The following is a 26,169-nucleotide window of genomic DNA, read 5'->3' as shown; positions in this document are numbered from 1 at the left end:
ATCCTACCAATAAATTCAGGTTAAAATTTTGTGCAAATCTTTAGAATTGGTTAAAAACAAGAAAGCTCTCAAATTGATTTCGTTTTTGGGGCATGTATAAACTAATGTAAAAAGCCCCTTTTGGTTTGTTTTGTTTATTTGTTCTATTTATTTATTTTCTTTTCTTCTTTATTATTGGTTTATTGTGATCTTGTTTGTCACTGGTTATGCTCAACCTAAGGCTGTTCACGTGTTGTTAGACTATGTGATGTGTTTTTGTACCTTGTTTGTTTGTTGTAAATGCAAGCATAATAAGAAATAAATAAATAAAAATTGGGGGGCATTTTCTAAAGGTCCACTCTCCACTAGGGGTCAGTCTGGGCCTTAGTATTTCTACGCAGCATTCTTCTCTATCTTTACACCCTCATGTTTGTATTGTGGAATAGAATTTAATACATTAAAACTTTGAGAACTCTGCAAAGTATCTGTTTAAAAAAATAGATGATCTTGACTTATAGTGTTATATTTTTGTGTTACTGTAATAATAACTAAGCAGTTATTTTATTTTAGAACACACACATATATTTAGATACAGGTTTATAGTGAGTTGTATTATAATAGTTTTATTATAATGAAGTGTTCACATCTTGTTTTACATATTTTTACATTTTGCAAGATACCCCCTTTAAGAACAAAAAAAAAATCTATAATTTCTCTACATTTCCTACAGCTGTCTTACATTACAAAAAGTGTGGCCCATATTGGCCATTGTCAAGTTTTCTTTGAATAAAAATCATTTACATCTGTTTTTTTTGTGTGTGTGTATTTTTTTCTTTGGTATCTCGTAATATCAATTGGAAGAGCAAATATTGTGATAACAGCTAACAAGAAAAAACAAGGATTAAGATAACAATTTATACTCTAGTTCTGTTTGGTATTCAGTATTGAAACTTTGATTACAGCTTACATTAATACTTTTCAATAATAATTATTACATTTAAAAAATAAGCAAGTGCTTCTCAATCCAGTGGTGATCCGTACACTTCAACCTCACACAGTGTAAGATATTCTTGCCGTCCAGGAATAACAACATTAATGTAACGTCCTTCCATCCCATCACATTCAAAGGTGGAGGAAAAACCAGGATGAATGGAAGAGATCACAGCACACCTGAAGAAAAGTTGAGGTAAGCATCTTAAGAAACTCTGAACTACCGTCCATGTCCAATGCAAAACACATAGCCTACTGCAGTAAATTCTCAATGTATTAAAAGAAAATTATTAAATGGTTAGTTCTAGTCCTCGGTTCTGATTGGTCAGCGGCTGTGTTTTATTCACGATAAAGCACGACTACGACCGCTTCACTCAACTGTTCTGTGTATCACTGCGCAACAACCTTAGCAACATAAACAATCAATAATATAGTGTCACAACTGTTCCATGTATAATGTATTTCAGCAAAATTAACTGTTTGTTATTCATTTAATGAAGTATATGTGAGTATTCTCTTGCTGTTTAAGTAACAATTAGTAACTGTTTAAGAAGAGCAATAACGTATTTGAGGCGTGCTGTATTATATACAATATTAGTACGCCTACAAAAACCTTATTGCTTACATAAAGAGATTTAAAGCTGAAATCACTTACCTGGGATTGTTATTGCCTTTGTTGTCCAGACTGTTCCCAATTCTGATTTCTGCCCCATTTAATCTTTCAGAAAAGCTATCTTCTCTGTTTGTTATTACTACTGAAAACACTTTGTTTGCATTGGATGCAAAACCGTTTTCAAGGACGGTTTTTTGTGTAGCTTTCCCGTTTAAAGCCACATTTTCACCTAAAACAACAGATGAGTTCCAAGTGAATTCATGGTTTTGAATAAAGAATTTGTCCTTCAGTCTAGGAACGAAATATATGACTACAACATTGTTGAATCTAAATTATAGCTTTATTGAATTTCTGCTGTTTTGTCTCTCTTTTGATTAATTACTTTTATCAGAGTCACTGTTTAAATCCACATCATAAATGTTCATATTCTCACCATCAGGAGCTGGATAACCGTAAACTTCGACCTCGCAGAGGGTAAGAAGTCGATTAGATCCAGGTATGACCACATTGATGTAACGGCCTGGAATGCCTTTCTTCCATTTGAAAGTGAGGGATCTCCCACCTGGAATGGATGAAATCTTTCCAGCCCTGTATTAAAACAACAGCAGATGAACAGTGTGTGATCGTGTGTATGTAACCTCATCACATTGTTCTTTTAAAATAGTTGTAGTGTAGTTTTCTTACAAAGGATTGCTGTTGCCGTTGTTCAGCAGAGAGTTCCCAATGTGTATCTCAGCTCCATCAAGCCTTTCAGGACAGCAGTCTTTTCGGTTGGTGATGGTTATGGAGGTCACTACATACTTGTCTAGTAAGTCTAACCTCCACCATGGGTCATTTTGCATTGTAGTAGCAGTACAGGATCCATGATCATAATGTGAGTCATGATTTCCATCAATAGCATTACTGGCAAGGCCATCTGCTGACCAAGGATTCTCGACCAGGTCTGATTGTGTGGCCTTGCCATACAAAGCAAGATTTCTGGCTGAAATTGATAAAGCATTATAGTCAGTATGTATTATAAAACAAGTATATGAATAAGTCAAAATTAAAAAGGCTTATATATTTGACAATATAATATTTAACTTTTGACAGTGATTATTTCACAGGGATTTATTTATTTGTTTGTTTGTTTCCTTGCTTGCCAGTAAATTTTTGTACAGATATATACTAAGTTTATACAAAAGGCAACAAGTACATTTCCACCATTATTGCCAAGAAGAAACACCTTGTTCAAGACAGTTCTTTTGGGACAATATTCCCCTCTACGGAGTATTTTTGAAATATAAAAACCATCTTTCACAACATATCGCTGTTATAAGCTAATTAAGGCATTTTCAGAAAGATTTTTAAGAAATTATGAATAATTCATAAAACTTAACATAAAAATTAACAATAAACAGTTAAAAAAAAAGTTCATAGGTGACAACTTGCTCTCATAAAAATGTGATTTGCAGTAAAATGTTACAACCAGTGTCTAATGTATTTTGAGTGTTTCTTTATAATTAAAAATATCTGTGTAATTTTGAACCGTACCTTTAGCTGCAGTTGAGTCTGTAAAATAAGGCATCACAAAAATCCAAAGTATGAAAAACGTGTATTTCCATTATCCTACACGTGAGAAGTAAAATAATCAAGGTTATTAAAAAATCTGATAAGCACTCAGTTTTGTTCATAATCTGATTTTATAATGGATTTACTTTGTGGGTTTGTTTTAATATTTATCAGAATAATTGGACTTTCTTACCCTATAACTGAATTCAATATGCAATTAAGTCAATTATGGAATTAAATTGATAGCATGAAAACATAACTGACATTAATTTAAACAAGCCACTCACCTGTATTTTATAATTTACAAAATTAGTTTATTTTTCTCTCATAGACAAGATGAAGGTCACTCTGGGCAAAAAGTGTTCATCATAGCAAAAAAATATAAAAGGGCCAGCTATAAATACACAGCATGGATGTTTTATCTAAACAGGTCATCTGAGATAAATGTGCTTTATCACAACTGTAATATATATGGTTTATTTGTTCTGCATGAAGAAACTTAAAGAGAACAGATTATAATTGTTTTTAGTCAATTCAGCTAAGTAATAAAGATAAAGTTTTATTGCAGTGCATGAAACCAAGGAGAAACCATATAGGTCCATTCTGTAAAAATACATGAAAAACAAAGCAAAGCAATAGGTTCAAAAAAAGCAATTCAGAATGTCAAATTACAAACAATGTTGAAACCATGAAATCTACTTAATGTGATATACACAGTTTATATGCACTTAATTGTGTTTACAGCCATGTGTAAGTGTTGTCTTATATTTTGTGCTCAATTATGGTTTTATTTGACATCACCATCATGACGAAAAGTGTCTTTGCACAATAGCAGGTCCAGCCTCAGCTAGGGTCAGTCTGAGTCATAGTATTGCAAGTCTTAGTACTGCATAATTTCATATTGCTCCTGCAAATCAGTATCACTTATTATTTATTCATTTATTTGTTTTGTTTTTTAAATGCCACATTTGTATACTTACAGTTTTGGTTTGAAGCAAACACAGGGGGTGTAATTCATTGGAAAGCACCCATTAGGTTTTTATCTCATTTTACTTCAAGTACACTAGTAAACAGTAAAGTGAGGGGAAAAACATAGTAATTAATAATTCCTTCCCATTAACATTAAGCAAAGAAAGCTCTGTTGTTTTTGCTGGGATGTTTAAAATATATTTACCCTCTGACTTTTGCACTTATTGTGTCCAGAAAAACATTTTAATTAGCATCGTTGTTTTCATTAAGACTTATTTTACATACACAATATGCAAAGACTATAGACTTAAAAATCATCATTTTATTTATTTACAACATGCAATTTACATCTGCATTACACTACAGAAAATAGTGTTGCCATATTGACCATTTGCCAGTGTCCAATGATCAATACTCTACATGTAGTGCATTTAAGTACTGAAGCTTAAAGGAATAGTTCACCCAAAAATGAAAATGTACTGAAAATTAACTTTTAATTGACATTTTTTAATTTTTAATTCAAAACTTTGATGGCATCAGGCCATCCAAGATGTAGAAGACTTTGTTTCTTCATCAGAACTGATTTGGAGGTAAACTGAAGGAGTAAATGTCTGTTTGAAGTAAAGCCCTACAACATCCTATATGTATTTTTTCCCCCTATTTAGATCCTGCTATTTAATCCAGTTACTTCATGTGCAGTGTGAAAATAATTACAGGTCAGTTATTTTTTTAAGTGCTTCTCAATCCAGTGGTGATCCGTACACTTCAACCTCACACAGTGTAAGATATTCTTGCCGTCCAGGAATAACAACATTAATGTAATGTCCTTCCATCCCATCACATTCAAAGGTAGTGGAAAAACCAGGATGAATGGAAGAGATCACAGCACACCTGAAGAAAAGGAGAGGTAAGCATCTTGAGAAACTTTGAAATACCATCCACATACAAAGCAGCTACACTGTAGCAAGTCAGTGTAATTAAACACAAGTGATGAAATAAATAAATAATACACACACAATATTGTACCCATTTGTAATCAAGTTATATGTTACTCTTTTAGCATACTACAGTAAATTCTAAATGTATTTAAAGAAAAATAAAGAGATTTAGAGCTGAATTCACTTACCTTGGATTGTTATTGCCGTTGTTGTCCAGACTGTTTCCAATTCTGATTTCTGCCCCATTCAATCTTTCAGGAACACTGTCTACTGTGTTTGTAATTACTACTGAAAACACTTTGTGCCTTTTCAGTAGGTCCAGTCTCCACCAGGGATTGAGGTCATTTACAGTGTGGGTACAGGATCCATGACCGTAAACACCATCTTTGTTCCCATCAATGGCATTGGATGCAAAGCCGTTTCCATGAAGGGAAATCTGTGTAGCTCTCCCTTGTAAAGCCACATTTTTACCTAAAACAACAGATGAGTTCCAAGTGAAAGAACAAAGAACTTGTCTTACAATCTAGAGATGGAAATCATGACAACATCGCGTTATTGATTTTTTGTTGTTTTTGAATAAAAAGATTATAGTAAGCATTCTCTCTTTTTGATTAATTACTTTTATCAGAGCTACACTGTTTAAATCCTTCTCACCATCAGGAGCTGGATAACCGTAAACCTCGACCTCGCAGAGGGTAAGAAGTCGATTAGATCCAGGTATGACCACATTGATGTAACGGCCTGGAATGCCTTTCTTCCATTTGAAAGTGAGGGATCTCCCACCTGGAATGGATGAAATCTTTCCAGCCCTGTATTAAAACAACAGCAGATGAACAGTGTGTGATCGTGTGTATGTAACCTCATCACATTGTTCTTTTAAAATAGTTGTAGTGTAGTTTTCTTACAAAGGATTGCTGTTGCCGTTGTTCAGCAGAGAGTTCCCAATGTGTATCTCAGCTCCATCAAGCCTTTCAGGACAGCAGTCTTTTCGGTTGGTGATGGTTATGGAGGTCACTACATACTTGTCTAGTAAGTCTAACCTCCACCATGGGTCATTTTGCATTGTAGTAGCAGTACAGGATCCATGTTCAAAATTAGAGTCACGATTACCATCAGCAGCATTAATGGCATGGCCATCTGCTGACCAAGGATTCTCAACCAGGTCTGATTGTGTGGCCTTGCCATACAAAGCAAGATTTCTGGCTGAAATTGATAAAGCACTATAGTCAAAAGTTATTTATGTGTTTTGTGTGTGTATATATATATTTTCTATATAGACACATATTAAGTGTATAACTACTGAAAACTATTAAATATTTCCATCATTATTGGCAAGGACACAACAGTTCAAGACAAAGTCCTTTTGCGATAATATGCAGCAACCTTAATATATTTATAATGTAACTATAAAAATGTAAACAAACATTTATGCAAGACAAAGCAATTATTGAAATAGTTTAAAAGTAATACCAAAATATGAAACAAGTGTCTAATGTATTACGTCTGTATTTTCAAAACAAACCAACTTTACCTTTAGCTGTAGTTGCGTCTGTAAAACAAGGCACCACAAAAGTACAAAGCAGGAAAAACACATGCATGTCCATTGCTCTGCAAATGAGAAGTAAATAAAATCAGAAAAATACCAAACTTCTCTATAAAAATGTAAACAAACATTTATGCAAGACAAAGCAATTATTGAAATAGTTTAAAAGTAATACCAAAATATGAAACAAGTGTCTAATGTATTACGTCTGTATTTTCAAAACAAACCAACTTTACCTTTAGCTGTAGTTGCGTCTGTAAAACAAGGCACCACAAAAGTACAAAGCAGGAAAAACACATGCATGTCCATTGCTCTGCAAATGAGAAGTAAATAAAATCAGAAAAATACCAAGCTTCTAAACAAATTAAGCTTTTAGTTGCAGTTTTTTTGCCTTTATTATGATAGGATAGTTCAGAGCCGTAGAGAGGACGGCGATCGGAGGACGGGCGGAAGTGAGTCGCATAGGGCTTTAAACGCTGAGTAATAAAAGCATAATTATTCTGAGAAATTTAGTTTAAATAAAATTATAACATAACCATAATGGCTCTGTCAAGTCAATATGATTAGCTCAAGAATAACAGAATGCGGCCTTGTGTCATATTTGGAAAAAGAATAAAAGATTATATGCCTGAAAACAAGTCTGATGGAATAGCAGACAAGCTTCAATTATTACTAATGTCCAATCAACAGTGATTGGAATGTAGTTTGTTAATAGCTATGACATTTTTTTTATTATAGATATTTAAGTTCAATTAACATATTACAGTGGGTTGCTGTAGCCATTTTCTTGAGCTCAATCATCTCAGGGCTTCTGATGGTGATGGTCATATGGTATTGGAAGAGTATGTCTTTAGCCAATCTGAGTACAAGAGAAGTAGGCTATAAATCAAGGTAAAATAGAAGTAATAGAAAAAAAAATGGTGCAATATTCATATAGAGGAAGTAAAGGGAACAGGTAACACCCATAGTTACCACTAGATGGCACTATTATGCCAATAATCTGTCTTGTGCTACTGGACATTACAAAATACAAAATGATTACTGGCTCTAACAAAGGGGTTCTCAACCTTTTTTACTCCGGGGCCCCCCTCCTTCTCGGGTCAATTTTGCAAGCCCCCCCCCAATGCCTGACATTCTTCCACAGCAAAAAGAAAAGTGTTTATTTTTAAACCTTTTTTATTAACCAAAACATTTGTTTTGCCTTATTCTTCTTCTACTGCATGCTATAAAAACAAAAAATAAATAAAAAAACACTCAAAATTCAAATGTTTCAATGTTTTTATTAAACTCACATTAAATACAAAGTCAGTCGTATTAAAAATATTTTATGGTATGACACCCATATCTGGTATTTAAGTAAAAAGACGGATTTTTATGCATAGTTAATAGATTAAGTTACACTATTAGGCTACTTTGCCCATCGCCCATTATAGATCAACTAACATTATCTATAAAGGTGCAAAATGCATTTACTTACACATATTTGAGAATCGAGATATTTCATTATATATTCTGGGAATATTTCGAATTGAAAAAAAATTTAATAAAACATTAGCCTATATCAGTTATACAGTGGTATCGTGTCTGCTGTGTGTCACATGACAAGCATGAGAGCCACCCCACCCCCGCCCCTTCACTCGTGCCCCTCAAAAATAATGAGTGCATGATGTCCCTGACACTACAATACAAAATTATATGTCAAATAAATTAAAGTTTAATATAAATATAACTATGTTAGTTGTGATGGACGATGTATAATTATGAAAGATGAAACATTCGTTTTAGTTTAAATTGTTATAGCTTACTTCTAGATTGCAGTGATACATGATATGGTGAAAAATGACTTAATGAATAATACTTAAAGTAGGTTAAGATGAACTTTAAAATTGTTCCCCCTAAAAACGCAAGTGGCCTCCTGTCTGTTTTTAACAGTGCGATGAGGCTTGCTGCGCCGAGTCCGAAGCAATCAATCACAGAACATGAGAGAGGCCGTGCTTTGATCATTTTAACATAACACATTAATAATGAAATTAAACAATTATAGGATCATATTTAAATTAATTTTAAGCTATCTCGCGACTCCCCTGGAGGATCACTGAGGCCCCCTAGTGGGCCGCGGGTGATGAGAACCCCTGCTCTAACTTCACTTCCATAATGTTCATTACATTTTATTTGTTAAAATTTTAATTTGCATCGATTTAAAATGTTTTGTATGCGGTATCAGGAATACGAGTTCTTCCAAATTATATTTTAATCTACATTTTATGAATTGAATATAATTTTGAGAAGAAAAATAGAATATATTCTTTGTGCGAAAATCTCGTTTGGTTTATACACAATGACATCTCGCGAGAGTTCCCTCGACCAACGACTCTTGCGTCGACCGTTGCGCAGGCGCAGTGCTGTTTTAAAACATTTTCCACGGATTAGCCTCTATCGCTAATAAAGAAACAATGGCGACAGCGGCGACTGCAGCGGGCGGAACGGGCTCCGGCGGACCATCGGCTGGCCAGGCGGGCGCCGGTTCCTCGATCGGACGGAAAAAAGACGGAGGGCCTTCTTCCAAATTTTGGGAGAGCTCGGAAACGGTGTCCCAGCTGGAGACAGTTCGGCTGTGGATCGGGAAACATTATAAGAAGGTCTGCGGCTCATGAGGCGCCCGTTGAATGGGGGCGCGCTCGCGCATCACACAATAGCTACAAGAAGCGGCACGCGTGCTTGCGTGTAGTTTATTTGCTATTATATTCGATTTTTTTGAAAGGGTCGAATCAGAGCAGTGGTGCAGATGTTGTTTGGGTTCCAGGCTGGCATTTAAGTCATCAAGTTTTGCTCTTGTGTTAATTAAAGCGGCAGTGTTGTGGGCTGTTGAGTTAGCTTGCACGCTAACGATAGTGACTGAGATGCGCGATCTGCCATAATAATGGCTGTGTCTTAAAATATGCCAAATTACTGTCTTCATTTGCAAAATTTTTGGGATATGCTCTCTTTTTAATAGGCTGTTGAGTTAGCTTGCACGCTAACGATAGTGACTGAGATGCGCGATCTGCCATAATAATGGCTGTGTCTTAAAATATGCCAAATTACTGTCTTCATTCGCAACATTTTTGGGATATGCTCTCTTTTTAACTCCACTGCATTTAATGTCAGATGATTCTTGGTGGTTCTCGCCACAATGCTTCGGTTGTTTGTGCTGAAGTTTGTTTACTGATTCTCTAATGTTGATTCATTAGATGTTCTGGTGGTACCATGATTCTGTAATGGTATATTAGGTACATACATATGGTACTGAATGATTAACACTGTGACCCATCATTGTGTTTACATGGTAGCCAAAGGTATGTCAAGAATACCATGGTATTTACAACGGTACTGTCAATTTAAACCATGAAACTTTTGTTAGTGGTTTAGCTTTGTGGCAGAGATAAAAAAAAACGTGTGTATGTTGTTTAAAATCAAGTGTGAGGGTTTTTCTTTGGCAGATATTTGTTGGCACTGGATGATTTCACCCTTGCTCTGTATTGTCCAGTTATAGTCTCCTGTAATGCACTTTTGTGAATGAAGTTCATGTATTATGCATGCTCAGAATTATTTCTTCAGATTAGATTGTAATGATTGCTAGAAGCAGAGCTTGAGGGTATTTTTGTTTTTGTGTGATTACTGAAAACACCAACATAAAGATCCAATACTTAGAGTTTTCTAATTGATTTTCTGGTATTTATTGTGGCTCTTCATTTTTCTGCAGTATGTCCAAACCGACTCTCCTACATGCAAAACTTTGGCTGCGCTGGTGGTGCAGTTGCTGCAGTTTCAGGAGGATGCATTTGGGCGTAGAGTCAGCAATCCTGCCCTTACCAAACTACCCGTAAGTCTGGATTTGCAGTGTTTTCACTTCTTGTTCTTCACGTTCCCACTCTATAGCACTTTTACTCCTCTTCAAAACATAACTGAAGATAGTCTCCTCATTGAAAGTCCTTTCATCCAAAGTTCATAAAACATAAGTAAATGTAATCCATGTGAACGGAGTAGTCCATATGAAGACAAAATCACTTTAAGGTGAACAGATTTAAACCACTCCAATAATATGGATTCCTTTTATAACCTCTGTGAAATGTTTGAACATTACTATCTTCATTTGTGTTTCGAAGATGACTGAAAGTCTTATGGATGTGGAACGATGTGAGGTTGAGTAACTGACAAAGTTTTCATTTTTAGGTGAATTATTCCTTAAATCTCTTTCGTTCATGCACCTCTATACTAAAATTTATTGTTTCACATGTGACACAGTACAAGTACAGTGCCTTGTTCTTATGGTACAATTCTGCAGAAATTTGTACATTTGTATTTGAACACCAATGGGAAATTTTGTTAAGTAATTTTTATTGTGGCTCTTCATTTTTCTGCAGTATGTCCAAACCGACTCTCCTACATGCAAAACTTTGGCTGCGCTGGTGGTGCAGTTGCTGCAGTTTCAGGAGGATGCATTTGGGCGTAGAGTCAGCAATCCTGCCCTTACCAAACTACCCGTAAGTCTGGATTTGCAGTGTTTTCACTTCTTGTTCTTCACGTTCCCACTCTATAGCACTTTTACTCCTCTTCAAAATATAACTGAAGATAGTCTCCTCATTGAAAGTCCTTTCATCCAAAGTTCATAAAACATAAGTAAATGTAATCCATGTGAACGGAGTAGTCCATATGAAGACAAAATCACTTTAAGGTGAACAGATTTAAACCACTCCAATAATATGGATTCCTTTTATAACCTCTGTGAAATGTTTGAACATTACTATCTTCATTTGTGTTTCGAAGATGACTGAAAGTCTTATGGATGTGGAACGACGTGAGGTTGAGTAACTGACAAAGTTTTCATTTTTAGGTGAATTATTCCTTAAATCTGCTCTTTCGTTCATGCACCTCTATACTAAAATGTATTGTTTCACATGTGACACAGTACAAGTACAGTGCCTTGTTCTTATGGTACAATTCTGCAGAAATTTGTACATTTGTATTTGAACACCAATGGGAAATTTTGTTAAGTAATTTTGTCATTCTAGGCAAAGAGCTTTCTCGATTTCAAACCTGGAGGAGCCCTTTGCCACATTCTGGGTTCTGCATACAAGTTCAAAAGCGAGCAGGGCTGGTGAGTAGAATCTCAGGAAGGGTGAACGTTGGAACAATGCATGCAATGACAAAAACTTCAGTGAAGTAATACTTAAAAGCTCATGCTAATATGTTAAATATTGGTGTGCCTGTCTTTCTTCAGGAGGAGGTTTGATCTGCAGAACCCATCCAGAATGGATAGAAACGTGGAGATGTTCATGACTATTGAGAAGACTCTTGTTCAGGTAGAGGTCTATGTGCTGTGGTCTATAAATTTAAATATATACTAGGACTCATTGTGAATGTACTTTGTTGATTTAGTCACATTTGGTTCTCCCAGTCCTGAATATGTAATGTTCTCTGTATGCAATAATGCATATCTCATTCTTCCCTGCAGAACAACTCTTTGACCCGACCAATTGTATACATTGTTTCTGACATGGACCAAAAGCAAGCCAACAAGCTCAAAGACATCATCAAGAGACATCAGGTTAAAAAAAATTTTTTTAAAAAAATGAATTGATTAGGTTGTTAAAATTCCATCTTGTGTTTTTTTGCACTTCTCTGATGTTTGTGTTTCACTCAAACTTCTAGGGCACCATCACTGAAGATAAATCAAAGGCCACTCATATTATTTACCCCTCCCCAGCCCAGGTTGAAGAAGGTTGGTGTTTGATTTTTATAACAAAAGATGGGTGAACAAAATTTCCTCAATCATTTTGTTTAATTGGACATTATATTTGGTGTTTTCTTGAACTTACCTTTTGAATTCTGCTTCTGCCTTTCAGAGGAATGGCTACGTCCTGTCATGCGCAAAGACAAGCAAGTTTTGGTTCACTGGGGTAATTACCCTGACAGGTTGGTTGGGTATATTTGCACACATACTGTATGTTTGTGTGAAACGGAAAGATTCATTCTAATTTAAATGATAAATTATATTATTTAACTCTGCAGTTATGATACATGGGTATCAACAAGTGATGTGGATGGAGATGTTGAGGATCCACCAAGTTCTGAGAAACCATGGAGGGTAAGAGGATCTGTAAATGTTTTGATGTTTCCTAATTCGCAGTTTTAAAATAAACACTTTTTAAAAGCCTTACAATATGAAGCATAATTAGGGATGTAACGATTCACTCAACTCTCGATTCGATTCATGCTTTGGATAAAAGCGTCTGCTAAATGACAAAATTTAAATACAATGTAAATGTAAATAACAAAACTAAATTGTAATTTTAAAACAAGCCCCAAATCAAATGAATACATAACACAAATAAAATAAATCTCTTCATATAAACAAAATAAGGCTTTGTCTGGTTTCCGCTGTAAACAAAGCAGTGCTGCACTTATGAACTTTATATGCTTTATATGGAGGCAAGATGAAAAGAAAAATCCCTCCCCTTTGTGTGTAAGACCGTTCCATTCTCTCATTCTCTCGCTCTTTCTCTCATCCTCCACCCCTCCATGGTTCTGATCAGTCTTCCCGTACACCCGATCGCAAGGACCGCAAGTCCCTGGTTGCCACATATTTAAATCGATTTTCAACCGGCTCGCGGTTAATCGTTACATCCCTAAACATAATCCTATTGTAAGTGATGCTGCCAAATTCAGTTTTCCAGCGTTTTCTCAGTACATTCTACAATCCCCTCAGGTGCATGCTAAATGGGTCATCGACACAGATGCTTTCAACGAGTGGATGAATGAGGAAGATTACGAAGTGGATGAGAACAAGAAGCCTGTGAGTTTCCGCCAGCGGATCTTCCCAGGAGAAGAAGTGGTAAGAGACCCAAAGACACGAGCGCTAAAGAAATAGATATGATGCATGTTCAGATTTCCGTTGTGTTGCTAAGCCAGACCCTTTGAGGTCTAGACAGGGTTTGTTCTGTCACTGTCTGCGTGTCTGTCAATCATCCTCTAAAGCTCTTTCTCGCTGCCTCACCCTCACGTACCTCACCCCACCACCCAAATATCCCCTCAGGACCCCCCTCCCCTTTGTGTGTGGGGATTTTTATTTTAAATTCGATGAATATTCGAAATTCAAATTTTTTTTTTTGACAGCCCTGTTGTACACTTGATCATAACCCTGGGTTACTTAGGGTAGCTTTTCCCTGTTAGTAGTAGTATGCTTAGTAAGTGACTTTGGGGGCGGGGAAAGCCTGGTTGACGACTACTTGCTTGACTTAAATGGCTGAGCTGTCTTTTTTCTGAGCTTTTTATTTCATAGTTCATAGCACCTTTTTTTTTTTAAAAGCCCCTCTGGATGCATTGAGATTCAGTGCATGGCTAAAATAGACACTCTGCTATTACAAGTTGCGCCCTACTTTCATTGTCCTACTTTAGACTGAAAGCTTTTAAATTTAAAATTGTATTGGAATTGTCTGTCTGATACATCATCTGCTTTCCTAAATGTTCTCTGCCTTTCTGCTTGCAGTCAATCAGAAAAAGGACAGTGAGAACACGCCAGTGAAAGGCGGAACGGTTGCTGATTTGGGTGAGTATTTTGCTTCTTATTTGTTGTGGGTATGAATTTGATATCTCGTCAGAGGAAATGTAAATGATCGCATTAACTTTGTTTACCCTCTTAGATGACCAGGAAGATGATTCACTAGCATCTGGTGGCAAGGTAGAGTCTCTTCATATTGTAATCCAGTTGTGTTTTTGGAAAGTTTCTCTCCATTATTATATCAGATGCACAGCATTTTGTTGATAATAGCCCTTGCACTTTAACTATAAATTATTTTTTTTAAGTAGTCTATCAATATATGACTTCAGTGCCAAGCCATTTATACAGTCAGATGGTTCTGAAAGTGTTTACGAATTGTAATTGACAGGAGGAAGATGAACAGGGCAAAATGGTGATTAATCGTCTGATTGACTCGGAGGACAACGTGACTGAACAAACCCATCACATCATTATACCCAGCTATGCTGCCTGGTTCGACTACAACAGGTATCAAATCCCTTCCACCACATGCTTTTTCAGTGTCCTGAGAGCTTGTTTGGATGGAAAGTAGTGTTATAGACCAGTGGTTCTCAACCTTTTTGACTTGTCCAACACAATATTTGAAGACTCTTCCTCATATGCTGTGATATTTCTTCTGGTATGTTCTGATGTAATTATGATAAAGCTGCTTTTTTAGTCTCTTTTTTTTGGTCAATATTAAATGAACTGCAATTATTTCAAGAGCTGTTTTCTTTAATAAAACAATACTCAATTTTAAAATGAAATAATTACATTTTATAATGAAGTGGTTTTACATTTTTAACAAAAAATAGTATGAATTTTAATTAGAATTATTTAACTTTATAAAATAATTGAACTGAAGTCATCCCCTTGGAAGTTTGCTGAGGCCCCCTAGTGGACCCCCGCACCTTAATTGAGAACCACTGTATTAGACAAACAGTGCGGGTTAGAGAAGAATTTTTGGTTAAGCTGGAATGTTTTTTTTTTTTTTAAATGTAAAAAAAAAATGTGAAACTATACACCAACTTAATGAAAAATATCATATGTATGATATTTGTCTAGATTTTCTCAGTTCAATCCTGAAAAAGCCTACTCTACCTTTTCTTAGTTGGGAATGTCGTTGCGCATTCACATTTTTCTTTTTTCCCAGTATACATGAAATTGAGAGGCGTGCCCTGCCAGAGTTCTTCAATGGCAAAAACAAATCGAAGACTCCAGAGATGTAAGTTTGCACATTTAATTCACATTAAAATTTAATTCACATTTCCTTTCTCAACTTTCATACTTTGTTTATTGCCTCTTCCTTAGCTATCTGGCTTATCGTAACTTCATGATTGACACATACCGGCTGAATCCTCAGGAGTACCTGACCTCCACCTCCTGCAGGAGAAACCTCACTGGAGATGTCTGTGCGGTCATGAGGTCAGAATTTTTATTTACCTTCAGAATTTATTAGAATATTATGCAGAGAGCCTTGCATAAAGTCAAATAGGATCATTTATTTTATTTTTTGATATTATATATTTACCTTTAGTCTTGTCTTTTTTTCCCCCCCAGAGCGCATGCCTTTTTGGAGCAGTGGGGGCTGGTGAACTATCAGGTTGATTCTGAGAGCAGACCCCTTCCAATGGGCCCTCCACCAACCCCACATTTCAATGTTCTGGCTGATACTCCCTCTGGCTTGGTGCCGCTGCACCACCGCCCCCCACAGGTGAGACTGGGGTGACTTCCCTTTCAATTCCCAGAAGGCACAAGCTTTCTTGTGAAACAGTTGCAATAAAGTCTTTGCTTTTCATCCCAGGTTCCCCCTGCTCAGCAGATGCTGAACTTCCCAGAGAAGGGCAAAGACAAGCCAACTGACCTGCAGAACTTTGGCCTCCGTACAGATTTTTACTCAAAGAAGAATCCCAAGGCAAGTCACCTAATACTAGACCTAGTTGTCAATGCTTTTTTTTTTTCCCATAGTTTTTTGATGTAATCATTTGCCTTACAGGGTAAAGGGGCTGCAGGTGGGAGAGAGTGGACTGAGCAAGAAACATTGCTTCTGTTGGAGGTGAGATCTGAATCAGTGGGCATCATAAACTCAGGATTCTCCTTTCATACCAGTTTGTTTTAATAATATATTTTAAACTAATCGTTCCAGGCTCTGGAGATGTATAAGGATGACTGGAATAAGGTTTCTGAGCACGTGGGCAGCCGTACACAAGATGAGTGCATCTTGCACTTCCTGCGGCTGCCGATAGAGGATCAATACCTGGAGAGCTCTGAAGCCTCACTAGGCCCTTTGGCTTACCAGCCGATCCCCTTTAGCCAATCAGGAAATCCTGTCATGAGCACTGTTGCATTCCTTGCCTCTGTGGTCGACCCGCGTGTGGCGGCGGCTGCTGCCAAAGCAGCTTTGGGTATGTTGTCAAGTTTTGGTGTATCCACCTTTTTTTTTTAATGTAAGAGAGAATGTAGCCATTTGTAATTTCAATGTGCTGGGCTTCCGGTGTCATTAATTGCACATCAGTTTGGGGTGAGAAATTACCCCCAAAAGATGAAGTCATCATTGTGTTAAATGAGAAAAGCAATGAATAGACATTACAAAAAAGGAGTTTTAGGCGTATTTTGATTCAACAGAATTTATTACACAAACTTTTAAGGCTACAATGTGACCATATCATTCTTTTCCGAAGTGGCATTTAGGTATTTAGCCAAACTGTTCAGAGGTAGCATGAATGAATTGATACATAATGCTATAAATTAATGGATTTTAAATGGGCATGAATGGGATTTAAAAATTGAATATTGAAATATGAAATTATTTTTTTCATTGGAATGACACTCTTAAATATGAAACTAAAACTGCACTTTGGTGGCGGCAAATCACTGTGTTAATGAGTGAGTCGTTTATTCATTTAATTATATCGTATCGACCGAAATTAAGAAATATACCGTGATATCAATTTTGGCCATATCGTCCAGCCCTACATTTAACAGTTTAGTTCAGACCACTGATTCATTCAGAAACTTAGCAAGTGACTTGTCTTGAATCATTGGCTCACTCAATACGTAAAAAAAAAAGCTTTTATTCATTCAGTATTGTAACACCGCTGTGGATTTGTTCGGAAGTGTTTCCGTTGCTGAAATTGAGAAAAAAATCACTATACTGAGTCTGACAATGCTGTCTAAAATGTTACAGTGTTAATTTGTTTATTGAACTGTTGTGTGAAATCAGTTTCACATTTGCAATAGGTCAGATATTTGGGGAAAAAATATAATCTCTGTTATTATTTTCCCCAAATTAACTTGTGGAATCAATAGCCCTAGTTTTATATAACTTCAATTTATTGTAATCATAAATAAACTTGTTTGTAGCACAAAACCAGTTATTCTTCTAGTTTCTAGTTCAAGTGTCTACTGTCTAAGAAATTGGAAGTCTTGTTCATTCAGAGCTTCTGCATTGCAAAATTGGTTCTGGAACTTTAATAGCTCACAACAAACAACATCGTGTGTTATTGTCTGTATTTTAAGATGGTTTTTCTGTCCATTACATTTGTAGAGGAGTTCTCGCGTGTGCGTGAGGAGGTTCCCACAGAGCTGGTAGAGGCTCATGTGAAGAAGGTACAGGAAGCCGCGCGCAGCACAGGAAAAGTAGACCCTGCGTTCGGCCTGGAGAACAGTGGCATTGCTGGTACAGCTCCTGAGGAACCAGAGAAGACGGGTAATTTTGCATGCAGTGAAATTAGGAAAAATCATCAACAGCTGTGATGGGTGGGTTTTCCATCTTGCTAGTTGTTCCTGTGTAGTTCTAGCTGCTTCCACCAGGTGGCATCAGATCAGTACTTCTGGACTACTAGACAAACCCAATGACCCTGATCAGCTGTGCATGGGCTTGCCGTGATTTAATGACAATTGGAGTCAAATAAAAAAGAATATGATATAAAATCTCACCTACACACCTTTCTAAACTTTATAGACCTTGTATAATACATTAATTGTGAGACAGCACAGCACCAGAGGCAGCGTGCCGATGGCTTTATGCAGCGCTGGCAGATGGGGCACAGACGTGGGAGGGGTTGAAACTGGGTCAGTGGAGTGACCTAGTGTGACATGGTGTGCCAGTGCAGGCTTTGCCACACATACCTTATTAAAGGCTCCAACGCCACAACTCTTTGTTCAGCTCTGTTGCTCTAATGCCTGTTCATAAGGTCATTCACTCACTTGGTCATGCTGTACTCTTCTTTAATGGCTGGTTCATTTTGTTTTGTGTTTTTTGCCTTCTGTGTGCTGTCAGGCTCTGTAGTTTGACTTTTTGATGCATTTGTTTGTGTTCACACTGATACTTCATTGTCCACTATGGCTACATTTCATACACAATTTTCCCCTCACATGTGCACTGCTGTTGAAAAGTTTGGGGTCAGTCAGATTTTTTTTTTTTTAAGAAATATCTTAATGTAGCAAGGCTGCATTAAATTGATCAAAAAGTGACAGTAAAGACTTCTGACATTAAAAAAAAATATTTTAATTAAATGCATGAAAAGTGGTTTTCAAATCATGGTTTCTACAAAAATATCAACATTTTCAGCATAGATAGTAAGAAATGTTTCTTGACCACCAAATCATCATATTAGAATTATTTCTGAAGGATCGTTTGATGCTGAAGATGGGACATTGTATCACAAAATTACATTTTGAAATGTATTAAAACAGAAAACAGTTATTTAAAATTGTAATAATACAAAATGTAATATTCCTTTAGGTAATGTAAATTCAGCAATAATTTACAGTATTGCTTTTTACTGTGTTTTTGACCGAGTAAATGCAGCCTTTATGTGAGGTTACTTTAAAAAAAACAAAAAAACTTTTTTTAGGCAGTTATGGGCCGCATTAAGAGGGACTTATTGACAATCTCATAAAAATCAATTTGAGCCAAAAACAGTGTTTTACTGCAGCTGAAGTGCTTTCTAAGATATATATATATATTTTTGCCTTTAGGTTTCTTTTTCTCCAATGCACTGTACCACATTGCATTTGATGTTTTAATCTATTTTTTCCCCTTTACTCGCAGAACCTACAGAGACTGAGAAGATGGACACTGACTCGGATTCCCAGCCTGATAAGGTCAGATATGGCCCTACCACCAGTAGTCATTTGTATTTGCTACTAAGTCATGTTTATGGATTGTTTAGAATCAGATCAGAAGTGATTTATCATTTCCCAGCATTATTGGGATTCCTTGCAATGCGCCTCTCTATATTGAGTCTAGTTCTTCCAAGTTCACTTTCTATACAGTCATCTGTACCATCGCTTCATTTGCATTTCAGTTGTCTCATACTGTCTGACTCACGTCTCGCCATTCCCCATCTCATCTGTTGCAGGCGGAGTCAAAGGATGAAGCAGAGAAGCCCAGCGAGTCTGCGGAAAAGCCGACAGAGAAGGAAAAGAATGAGACTACAGAGAAATCTGAGCCGCAGGAAGAGGAAGAGAGTGAGGGAGGAGAATCCAAGACAGCAGGTACAGACACTGGAAGCCACAGCGGCAACGAATGCTCATGGGCTTTCCTGAAATCTGACACACGCTGACTGAAATCTGCTTAATGCCTGTTAAATTGAGCCATGATGCTTGTGTGTGCGATGCAATTTTGAGTTGCTACACCACTTTCTTTTTTCAAAACATTGGACTTTTTTTTTTTTTTTTTTTACCATTTCAAAAGATGGTGTTCACCCAAAAATGAAAATTTACTCACGCTCAAGTTGTTGCAAACCTGTCCGAGTTTCTTTTTTCTGCTGAACACAAAAGATATTTGAATAATGTAGGTAGTATAGAAAAATAATACTATGGAAGTCAATGGGAACTATCAACTGCTTGGTTACCCACATTCTTCAAAATGTCATTTTGTTTTCAGCGGGGAGAAGGAAATTCATACAGGTTTGAAATAACTTGAGGGTAAGTTTTTTTTTTGGGGTGAACTCTCCTTTTAACACAAAAATAATACATTAAAATATTTTTAAATAATAATACATCTTTTCAGCAAATCCAAATACATAAAATCAAATGAGCCGCTAGATTTACATACAGTATGCTTTTAAAACAAACAAGAACTGCTACATTTCACTGTAAAGTGCATGTTGACCTTTAAAATGTGGACTTGAACTTACTGTAAGTCTGTACTTTTTTTTTTATTCTCATGTTCCAGAGAAAGACAAAGAGGAGGACATGGAGACCACAGAGGAAGGGAAAGAGGGTGAGGAAGAAAAGGAGGAAGGAAAGAAAAACCTTGAGTTGGATATCGGAGAGGGCAACATCGCCACCGCTGCCGCTGCTGCTCTGGCCTCTGCTGCCACCAAGGCAAAGGTAATGCAATGCTCAGACTTCAACAGGGACTGGGTTCAATGTTTATCAATTCTTTAACTTCCCTTGTTGGCACCAATAGTAACTGTGCTTTATGCAGCTGTCTCCAATCAAAGTGTTTTTATAACCCTGGCAGCTAACTTGATTTCATGCGCTGTTGTTCCTCTGCACCTTGTTGTGTCTCAGCACCTGGCTGCAGTGGAAGAGAGGAAGATCAAATCTCTTGTGGCTCTGCTGGTAGAGACTCAGATGAAGAAGCTGGAGCTAAAACTCAGACACTTTGAGGAGCTGGAGACCATCATGGACCGTGAGAAAGAAGCAGTAAGTATTGAATCTGGATATCAAGAACAGGTCACCCTAAAATCCAAAATAATGCATTTTATATTGATTTTATTTATTTATTATTATTTTTTGCATTGTGGCTTTTTTGCTCACTGTAGTAAGTTATATTGTTGAATTATTTATTATCAATAAAATTATTATTCAGTTTTTGAAAAAAAAAAGATTAAAAAAAACTTACATTTGTTTCTCTGCTCAGTAAAGTCAATGAATTTGTATTTTTTTCCCCTCCATGCAGTGTTACAATAGCTACTAACTAGTTGTAGTATGAGGTTGTAATTTACACCTGCTTTGCTAGTGCTGTGCCTTGTTCTTATGTATCCTGTAGTCTTACGTCTGCACACCAGAGGCGCTGTCCACAAGAGACTTGGAGAGCTATACAAAATGCTTTAGCAAATCTAGCTGAAGATGGTAACCCAATTTAGCTGCTGTAAATAGTGCATGAAGGATGTGTCTTTTATATAGCCCATCCCAGTGGTACTTTATTTCCTTCTAGTGTTCATAAATTCACTAAGTACAGCTTTGATTTTAGTTAAGCATGTTGGGGACTTCTGCACAGGCTAGCACCACCCGCTCTTTCTTTAGAAAACGCAAAAAAAGGTTTGTTTCTGCAGTACTGATTTCTGCTCACAGGAACATTTTTGTGCCATTTTAGTGGCATGAATTGGGTTCACGCCATATTTGTGACGCATTCTTCTGGTGGGCGTTTGCATAACTTCTGAAGCTACAGCATAAAGATGGCATGTGTAACCAGTATTGGCATGTCTAACTGGTCCACACTGGTTCCCAATATTAACTTTATTGTTGTTATTATTATTGAATAATAAAGAAATTAATGTTTTTCTTTTCTATTCTTTTTTTTTTTTTTTTTTTTGGTGGACAGAACATTCAAATGTGGTTTGAAGTTAATTTTTAATAAATGAACTAAATTTTTTTTTTTTCATGAAATGTTTTTTTTTTTGTAGCTTTTTTTCCCCCAATGCATCTCATGATTAGCACAATTTTTCAATGCCATGATGGACATAACCAGATGTCAAATTTCCAGTTTTCATTTTTCTAGTTCTACACTGATCGCTTTCTACCTTTTTTCACATTATGCACAAATTTATATTAAAGAACCAGCTGTAAATAGACCAGATGTTGACTGCACTGCCCAAACGAATAGATCCGATTAGAGTGCTTGCAAAATGCGTTCTAATGATTGGATTTGAAAAGCAAATCGAAATTGTGTGCTGTTAGTAGAGCCTTAGTAATCAATTTAAACTTTCCCCCTTGCCCCATCAAGCTGAGTTGATTTAACAGGAGTTTTTCCCTTTATAGCTGGAGCTCCAGAGGCAGCAGCTTTTGACAGAGCGACAGGCGTTCCACATGGAGCAGTTGAAATATGCTGAGATGAAGGCTCGTCAGCAGATGGAACAGCAGGCAGCTGTGCAGCAGAATGCAGGAGGACATCACGGACCACCTCCACATGGCCCAACTCCACACGGCCCACCTCCAGGCATGCACCCTGGACACCCAGGACATCCCGGGCACCCAGGCCCCGCATATCCCCCCATGCACCATCCCATGGGTCCCCACCATGCCCCTCAGACAGGTCAGCACGCACCCTGATCTTCTGGTTTTGTGTTTGAGGTCTTCTTTTGGGTTGCTCCTTTTAGTACAAAACATTAATTCTAGGCTGCATTCTCAGAGCACACACACACAAAACCACCTGGAGAACAGCTTGAGCTCTTTTTTGGAGCTTAAAGCAGCTCTTTTTAATATCAAGCTTGTCCCGCAGTAGTCTGCGTTTTATGACAGTCGTGTTACATGATTTGACTGATTTGGAAATTACGTTTTTTGCACCGCATGTTTGGAATGTGGCACAGTGATCGTTTTATCTCGATTATTGACTTTTTGTATCATTGGAAGCTGAAATGGAAACTAAAATTTGATAAATTGCACATCCCTAATGAGTCTTAAAAAGGTAAGTCTTAATTTGCCATTCCACAAATTAAGGCCTTAAATTGGCGCAGAAAGTCTTAAGTTTATAAACTCATGGCATTAAATACTGCATGCACTGCGAAAAAAAAATCAGTATTTGTTTGTTTTTCCAGTGCAAATATCTAAACATCCTTAAATCAAAATACGTTTACTTGAGATGAAAAATGAAGATATTTAACAAAATTAAGCGAGTTTGTGCTTAAAACAACAAATATCTGTCAATAGGATCCGAACAATAAACTTGTTTCCCTTTTAAAAATGCTAGTTTTTCTCTATTGGCAGATTTTTTCCTCTCTTTTTTTACATCACGGACCACCTCCACATGGCCCAACTCCACACGGCCCACCTCCAGGCATGCACCCTGGACACCCAGGACATCCCGGGCACCCAGGCCCCGCATATCCCCCCATGCACCATCCCATGGGTCCCCACCATGCCCCTCAGACAGGTCAGCACGCACCCTGATCTTCTGGTTTTGTGTTTGAGGTCTTCTTTTGGGTTGCTCCTTTTAGTACAAAACATTAATTCTAGGCTGCATTCTCAGAGCACACACACACAAAACCACCTGGAGAACAGCTTGAGCTCTTTTATGGAGCTTAAAGCAGCTCTTTTTAATATCAAGCTTGTCCCGCAGTAGTCTGCGTTTTATGACAGTCGTGTTACATGATTTGACTGATTTGGAAATTACGTTTTTTGCACCGCATGTTTGGAATGTGGCACAGTGATCGTTTTATCTCGATTATTGACTTTTTGTATCATTGGAAGCTGAAATGGAAACTAAAATTTGATAAATTGCACATCCCTAATGAGTCTTAAAAAGGTAAGTCTTAATTTGCCATTCCACAAATTAAGGCCTTAAATTGGCGCAGAAAGTCTTAAGTTTATAAACTCATGGCATTAAATACTGCATGCACTGCGAAAAAAAAATCAGTATTTGTTTGTTTTTCCAGTGCAAATATCTAAACATCCTTAAATCAAAATACGTTTACTTGAGATGAAAAATGAAGATATTTAACAAAATTAAGCGAGTTTGTGCTTAAAACAACAAATATCTGTCAATAGGATCCGAACAATAAACTTGTTTCCCTTTTAAAAATGCTAGTTTTTCTCTATTGGCAGATTTTTTCCTCTCTTTTTTTTTCTGTCCGCTTCCTTTTATTCCTTAAATTTTCTTTACTTGGTCTTAAAAACCCGCAGAAACCCTGCTAATTCCTTTCCAAAAGCAAATATTCTGTAGCACATCAATACGTCTCTCTTCAAGTGTCTTTTGTTGCTTTGTTCAGGACCAATGGTTGGACCAGGCCAGCCCATGCCAGGTCAGCCTATGCCAGGCCGGATGATGCCTGGACCTCCCCCAGTTGGACCCCCACAGGGTGGCATGCTGCCCATGATGGGCCCTCGACACCCTGGACCACCCAACGGCATGTGTGAGTATCCCTTCTATCGCTAGATCCCGTCCTCTTGTTCCTGTGCGTGGCACATTTGTCCTGGGCTCTATATATTTTTTCCGGCTGCGTTTTTAAAACAACATCATTGTCTCCTTATAGACCCAGGTCCACCTCCAACCGCACAGCCTGATGGGATGCCCCCTGGCCCAGTGGGACCTCCTGTATCTGCGCCCCCTCCTCGTGCTGCTGAAAACTAAACTATTCCCCCCGTCACCGCACACACGTAAACATCCACACACAGATACACACACACACACACACACACAAATCCAGATTAATTCGGGACCCCCGCAGACCTGCTGTCGTCGCCCTCTGTAGTTTGGCCTTGCTGATTGGTGGGTCATCTCTAAATCCTCTCGATCGAGCTGAGCACTCACCTCCTCACCCGCAAACATTCACACGCTCAGGGCACAAAGTCAAGAGTGCTCCCGTTCCTTCGTCTCTTGGCTAGTAATAGCACTGGCTTCTGTTCTGTTTCTCTCCTCTTGTGTTTGTTTTCGAGAGCGTTAGACAGACTCCTGCGGAACTTCGCTGTCCGGCTCTTCCCTGTAATGTGACTGATGGAATCATATGTGTATATTGTGCTGATCCACGTAAGCTAAATGCTCCAAGATCGAAATCACACTGTAGCTACGAGCCGGTTCACAGCGTCCCGCCGCCTCTGGAGTCCTGTGGCGCGCAGAGAACCTTTCCACTGCCTTACTTGTTTGTGGTGCGGTATCCATTACAGCAGGGTTCCCGGTGGCTTCCTCGAGATTCCTTTTAATATTTACATCCACATCTAGCTGATAATCTACCTCGCCGGTGCAATTGTACGCAATCTGTGCACAGTGTGTGAAGCAGATTTGCTTTATGGTACTCTGCTTGGTCAGCCACGCTGTGACCCAGAGATCAATGAGAGATCGTAACTCACACCGCCACGAGTGCTTCGCTGTCCTAAACGCGTCCCGAGTACTGTAACACCGAACGAGAGCCCACCAAACTGCTGTTTTTAGAGATGTACCCACACAAGCATGAAACTTTGTTTGCTTCAGATGTACGAACACACACACACACATTTAAAACCTCCGCAAATGGAGGTGTATATGGTATCACACTGAAGTGATGGAGGAACTTTGCTTATCTTAGGTGTAGCTGGCCTTTTGTGCTCCTCCCTTAGGTGCTGACAGAGTAGCTGCCCTGCCTCGCTCTACCTCTCTCACTTTACTACCTCTCTTCTCTCCTTCTCTTTTCCTGTTATGGCTGTTCTCTCTCTTTCTTTCTCTCTCTCTTTTCTTTGTGTGTGCCCATGTGACTGCTGCATTACTGCTGTGTGGAGGCTGTCGTCCTCCTCCTCCTCAGGTGAACCAAGCCCTCACTTCAACACGGCCCACCCCACTACACTACACACACACACACACACACACAGACACACAGATACACGCGCATTTCCTCTTCCAAAACTTTCCAGGCTGTATATCACCGAAAAATGGGGTGAAACCCTGCCCTCCCCGATCTCCATATATATCTTTTATTGCTTTTTATTTTATGGTGATGTATTTTTAAGAAAATAAAGTTTGTGTAGACTCAGTTATCGCTGTTCTTGGAAGTTTGTAGCTTTCTCTTTTCATTTTTACCCGGCACATTGATTCTGAGACCTGAACACTGTCTAAATAAAGTGGGTTTGTTTTTGTAAGACTGCTTTCTGTTTCAGTTCTAGCGATTCCTCGGATTTATTTGCCTATTTTGATGTATTCCTAGGTTTCTGGGAGTTTGACTTTTAAGATTGTATGAATCTCTGAAATCAGAGGAAACTAAAATCTTCATATTTTTTGGAACATTTATATTTTTTGCATAGTGATGCCTTCATGGATTTATTTTTATTAATTCTCATTATTATAATACTATGCAAGTAATAATAATAATAATAGTAGTAGTAG

General features: G+C 37.7%; 3 protein-coding genes across 4 annotated transcripts; 1 reads left to right on the top strand and 2 right to left on the bottom strand.

Moving 5' to 3' along the window:
- Positions 1–997: 997 nt before the first annotated feature.
- Positions 998–3,158, bottom strand: LOC107719150 (fucolectin-like). Its single transcript, XM_016526518.1, has 5 exons — positions 3,116–3,158; positions 2,267–2,564; positions 2,016–2,170; positions 1,625–1,811; positions 998–1,149 (listed from the first exon to the last, which is right to left on the bottom strand). Exons 1-5 carry the CDS (start codon positions 3,147–3,149, stop codon positions 999–1,001), a joined length of 825 nt encoding a protein of 274 aa, XP_016382004.1. The 5' UTR covers positions 3,150–3,158; the 3' UTR covers position 998.
- A 1,474-nt stretch (positions 3,159–4,632) lies between these two features.
- On the bottom strand, positions 4,633–7,021 carry LOC107719123 (uncharacterized). 2 transcript variants are annotated; one of them, XM_016526472.1, is made up of 6 exons: positions 6,932–7,021; positions 6,572–6,683; positions 5,946–6,243; positions 5,695–5,849; positions 5,229–5,511; positions 4,633–4,993 (listed from the first exon to the last, which is right to left on the bottom strand). In XM_016526472.1, exons 2-6 carry the CDS (start codon positions 6,642–6,644, stop codon positions 4,843–4,845), a joined length of 960 nt encoding a protein of 319 aa, XP_016381958.1. In that variant the 5' UTR covers positions 6,645–6,683; positions 6,932–7,021; the 3' UTR covers positions 4,633–4,842. The 2 variants fall into 2 exon arrangements, with proteins under 2 accessions (XP_016381958.1, XP_016381959.1); XM_016526473.1 differs by lacking the exon at positions 6,572–6,683 and having other exon boundaries at positions 6,820–7,021.
- A 1,991-nt stretch (positions 7,022–9,012) lies between these two features.
- On the top strand, positions 9,013–25,925 carry LOC107719149 (SWI/SNF complex subunit SMARCC1-like). Its single transcript, XM_016526517.1, has 27 exons — positions 9,013–9,222; positions 10,326–10,445; positions 11,635–11,720; positions 11,844–11,925; positions 12,078–12,170; positions 12,275–12,344; positions 12,469–12,538; positions 12,635–12,710; positions 13,332–13,457; positions 13,531–13,555; positions 14,112–14,171; positions 14,266–14,303; positions 14,512–14,630; positions 15,295–15,366; positions 15,453–15,566; positions 15,702–15,855; positions 15,946–16,056; positions 16,138–16,197; positions 16,288–16,546; positions 17,689–17,850; positions 19,198–19,250; positions 19,508–19,643; positions 20,326–20,483; positions 20,667–20,801; positions 22,140–22,413; positions 24,086–24,229; positions 24,350–25,925. The coding sequence occupies exons 1-27, from the start codon at positions 9,037–9,039 to the stop codon at positions 24,445–24,447; spliced, it is 3,081 nt and encodes a 1,026-aa protein (XP_016382003.1). The 5' UTR covers positions 9,013–9,036; the 3' UTR covers positions 24,448–25,925.
- Positions 25,926–26,169: the final 244 nt, after the last annotated feature.

The sequence above is a fragment of the Sinocyclocheilus rhinocerous genome, unplaced genomic scaffold, assembly GCF_001515625.1.
Source record: "Sinocyclocheilus rhinocerous isolate Xijiao unplaced genomic scaffold, SAMN03320098_v1.1 scaffold1084, whole genome shotgun sequence".
NCBI classification, from domain to species: Eukaryota; Metazoa; Chordata; class Actinopteri; order Cypriniformes; family Cyprinidae; genus Sinocyclocheilus; species Sinocyclocheilus rhinocerous.
Note: the sequence above shows the minus strand (reverse complement) of the source record. Positions and strands in the feature narration are given on the sequence as shown.

Coding starts and splice junctions, on each gene's coding strand:
- LOC107719150 (XM_016526518.1), bottom strand. CDS start 3,149: ATGCCTTATTTTACAGACTCAACTGCAGCTAAAG. Junction 2,171..2,266: donor AACGGCAACAGCAATCCTTT/GTAAGAAAACTA, acceptor GTTTTAATACAG/GGCTGGAAAGATTTCATCCA. Junction 1,150..1,624: donor AAAGGCAATAACAATCCCAG/GTAAGTGATTTC, acceptor ACTTTTCTTCAG/GTGTGCTGTGATCTCTTCCA.
- LOC107719123 (XM_016526473.1), bottom strand. CDS start 6,892: ATGGACATGCATGTGTTTTTCCTGCTTTGTACTTTTGTGGTGCCTTGT. Junction 6,244..6,819: donor AGACGCAACTACAGCTAAAG/GTAAAGTTGGTT, acceptor TATCAATTTCAG/CCAGAAATCTTGCTTTGTAT. Junction 5,512..5,694: donor CGGTTATCCAGCTCCTGATG/GTGAGAAGGATT, acceptor CTGTTGTTTTAG/GTAAAAATGTGGCTTTACAA.
- LOC107719149 (XM_016526517.1), top strand. CDS start 9,037: ATGGCGACAGCGGCGACTGCAGCGGGCGGAACGGGCTCCGGCGGACCA. Junction 13,556..14,111: donor CCCTTTGAGGTCTAGACAGG/GTTTGTTCTGTC, acceptor TTCTGCTTGCAG/TCAATCAGAAAAAGGACAGT. Junction 24,230..24,349: donor TGGACCACCCAACGGCATGT/GTGAGTATCCCT, acceptor GTCTCCTTATAG/ACCCAGGTCCACCTCCAACC.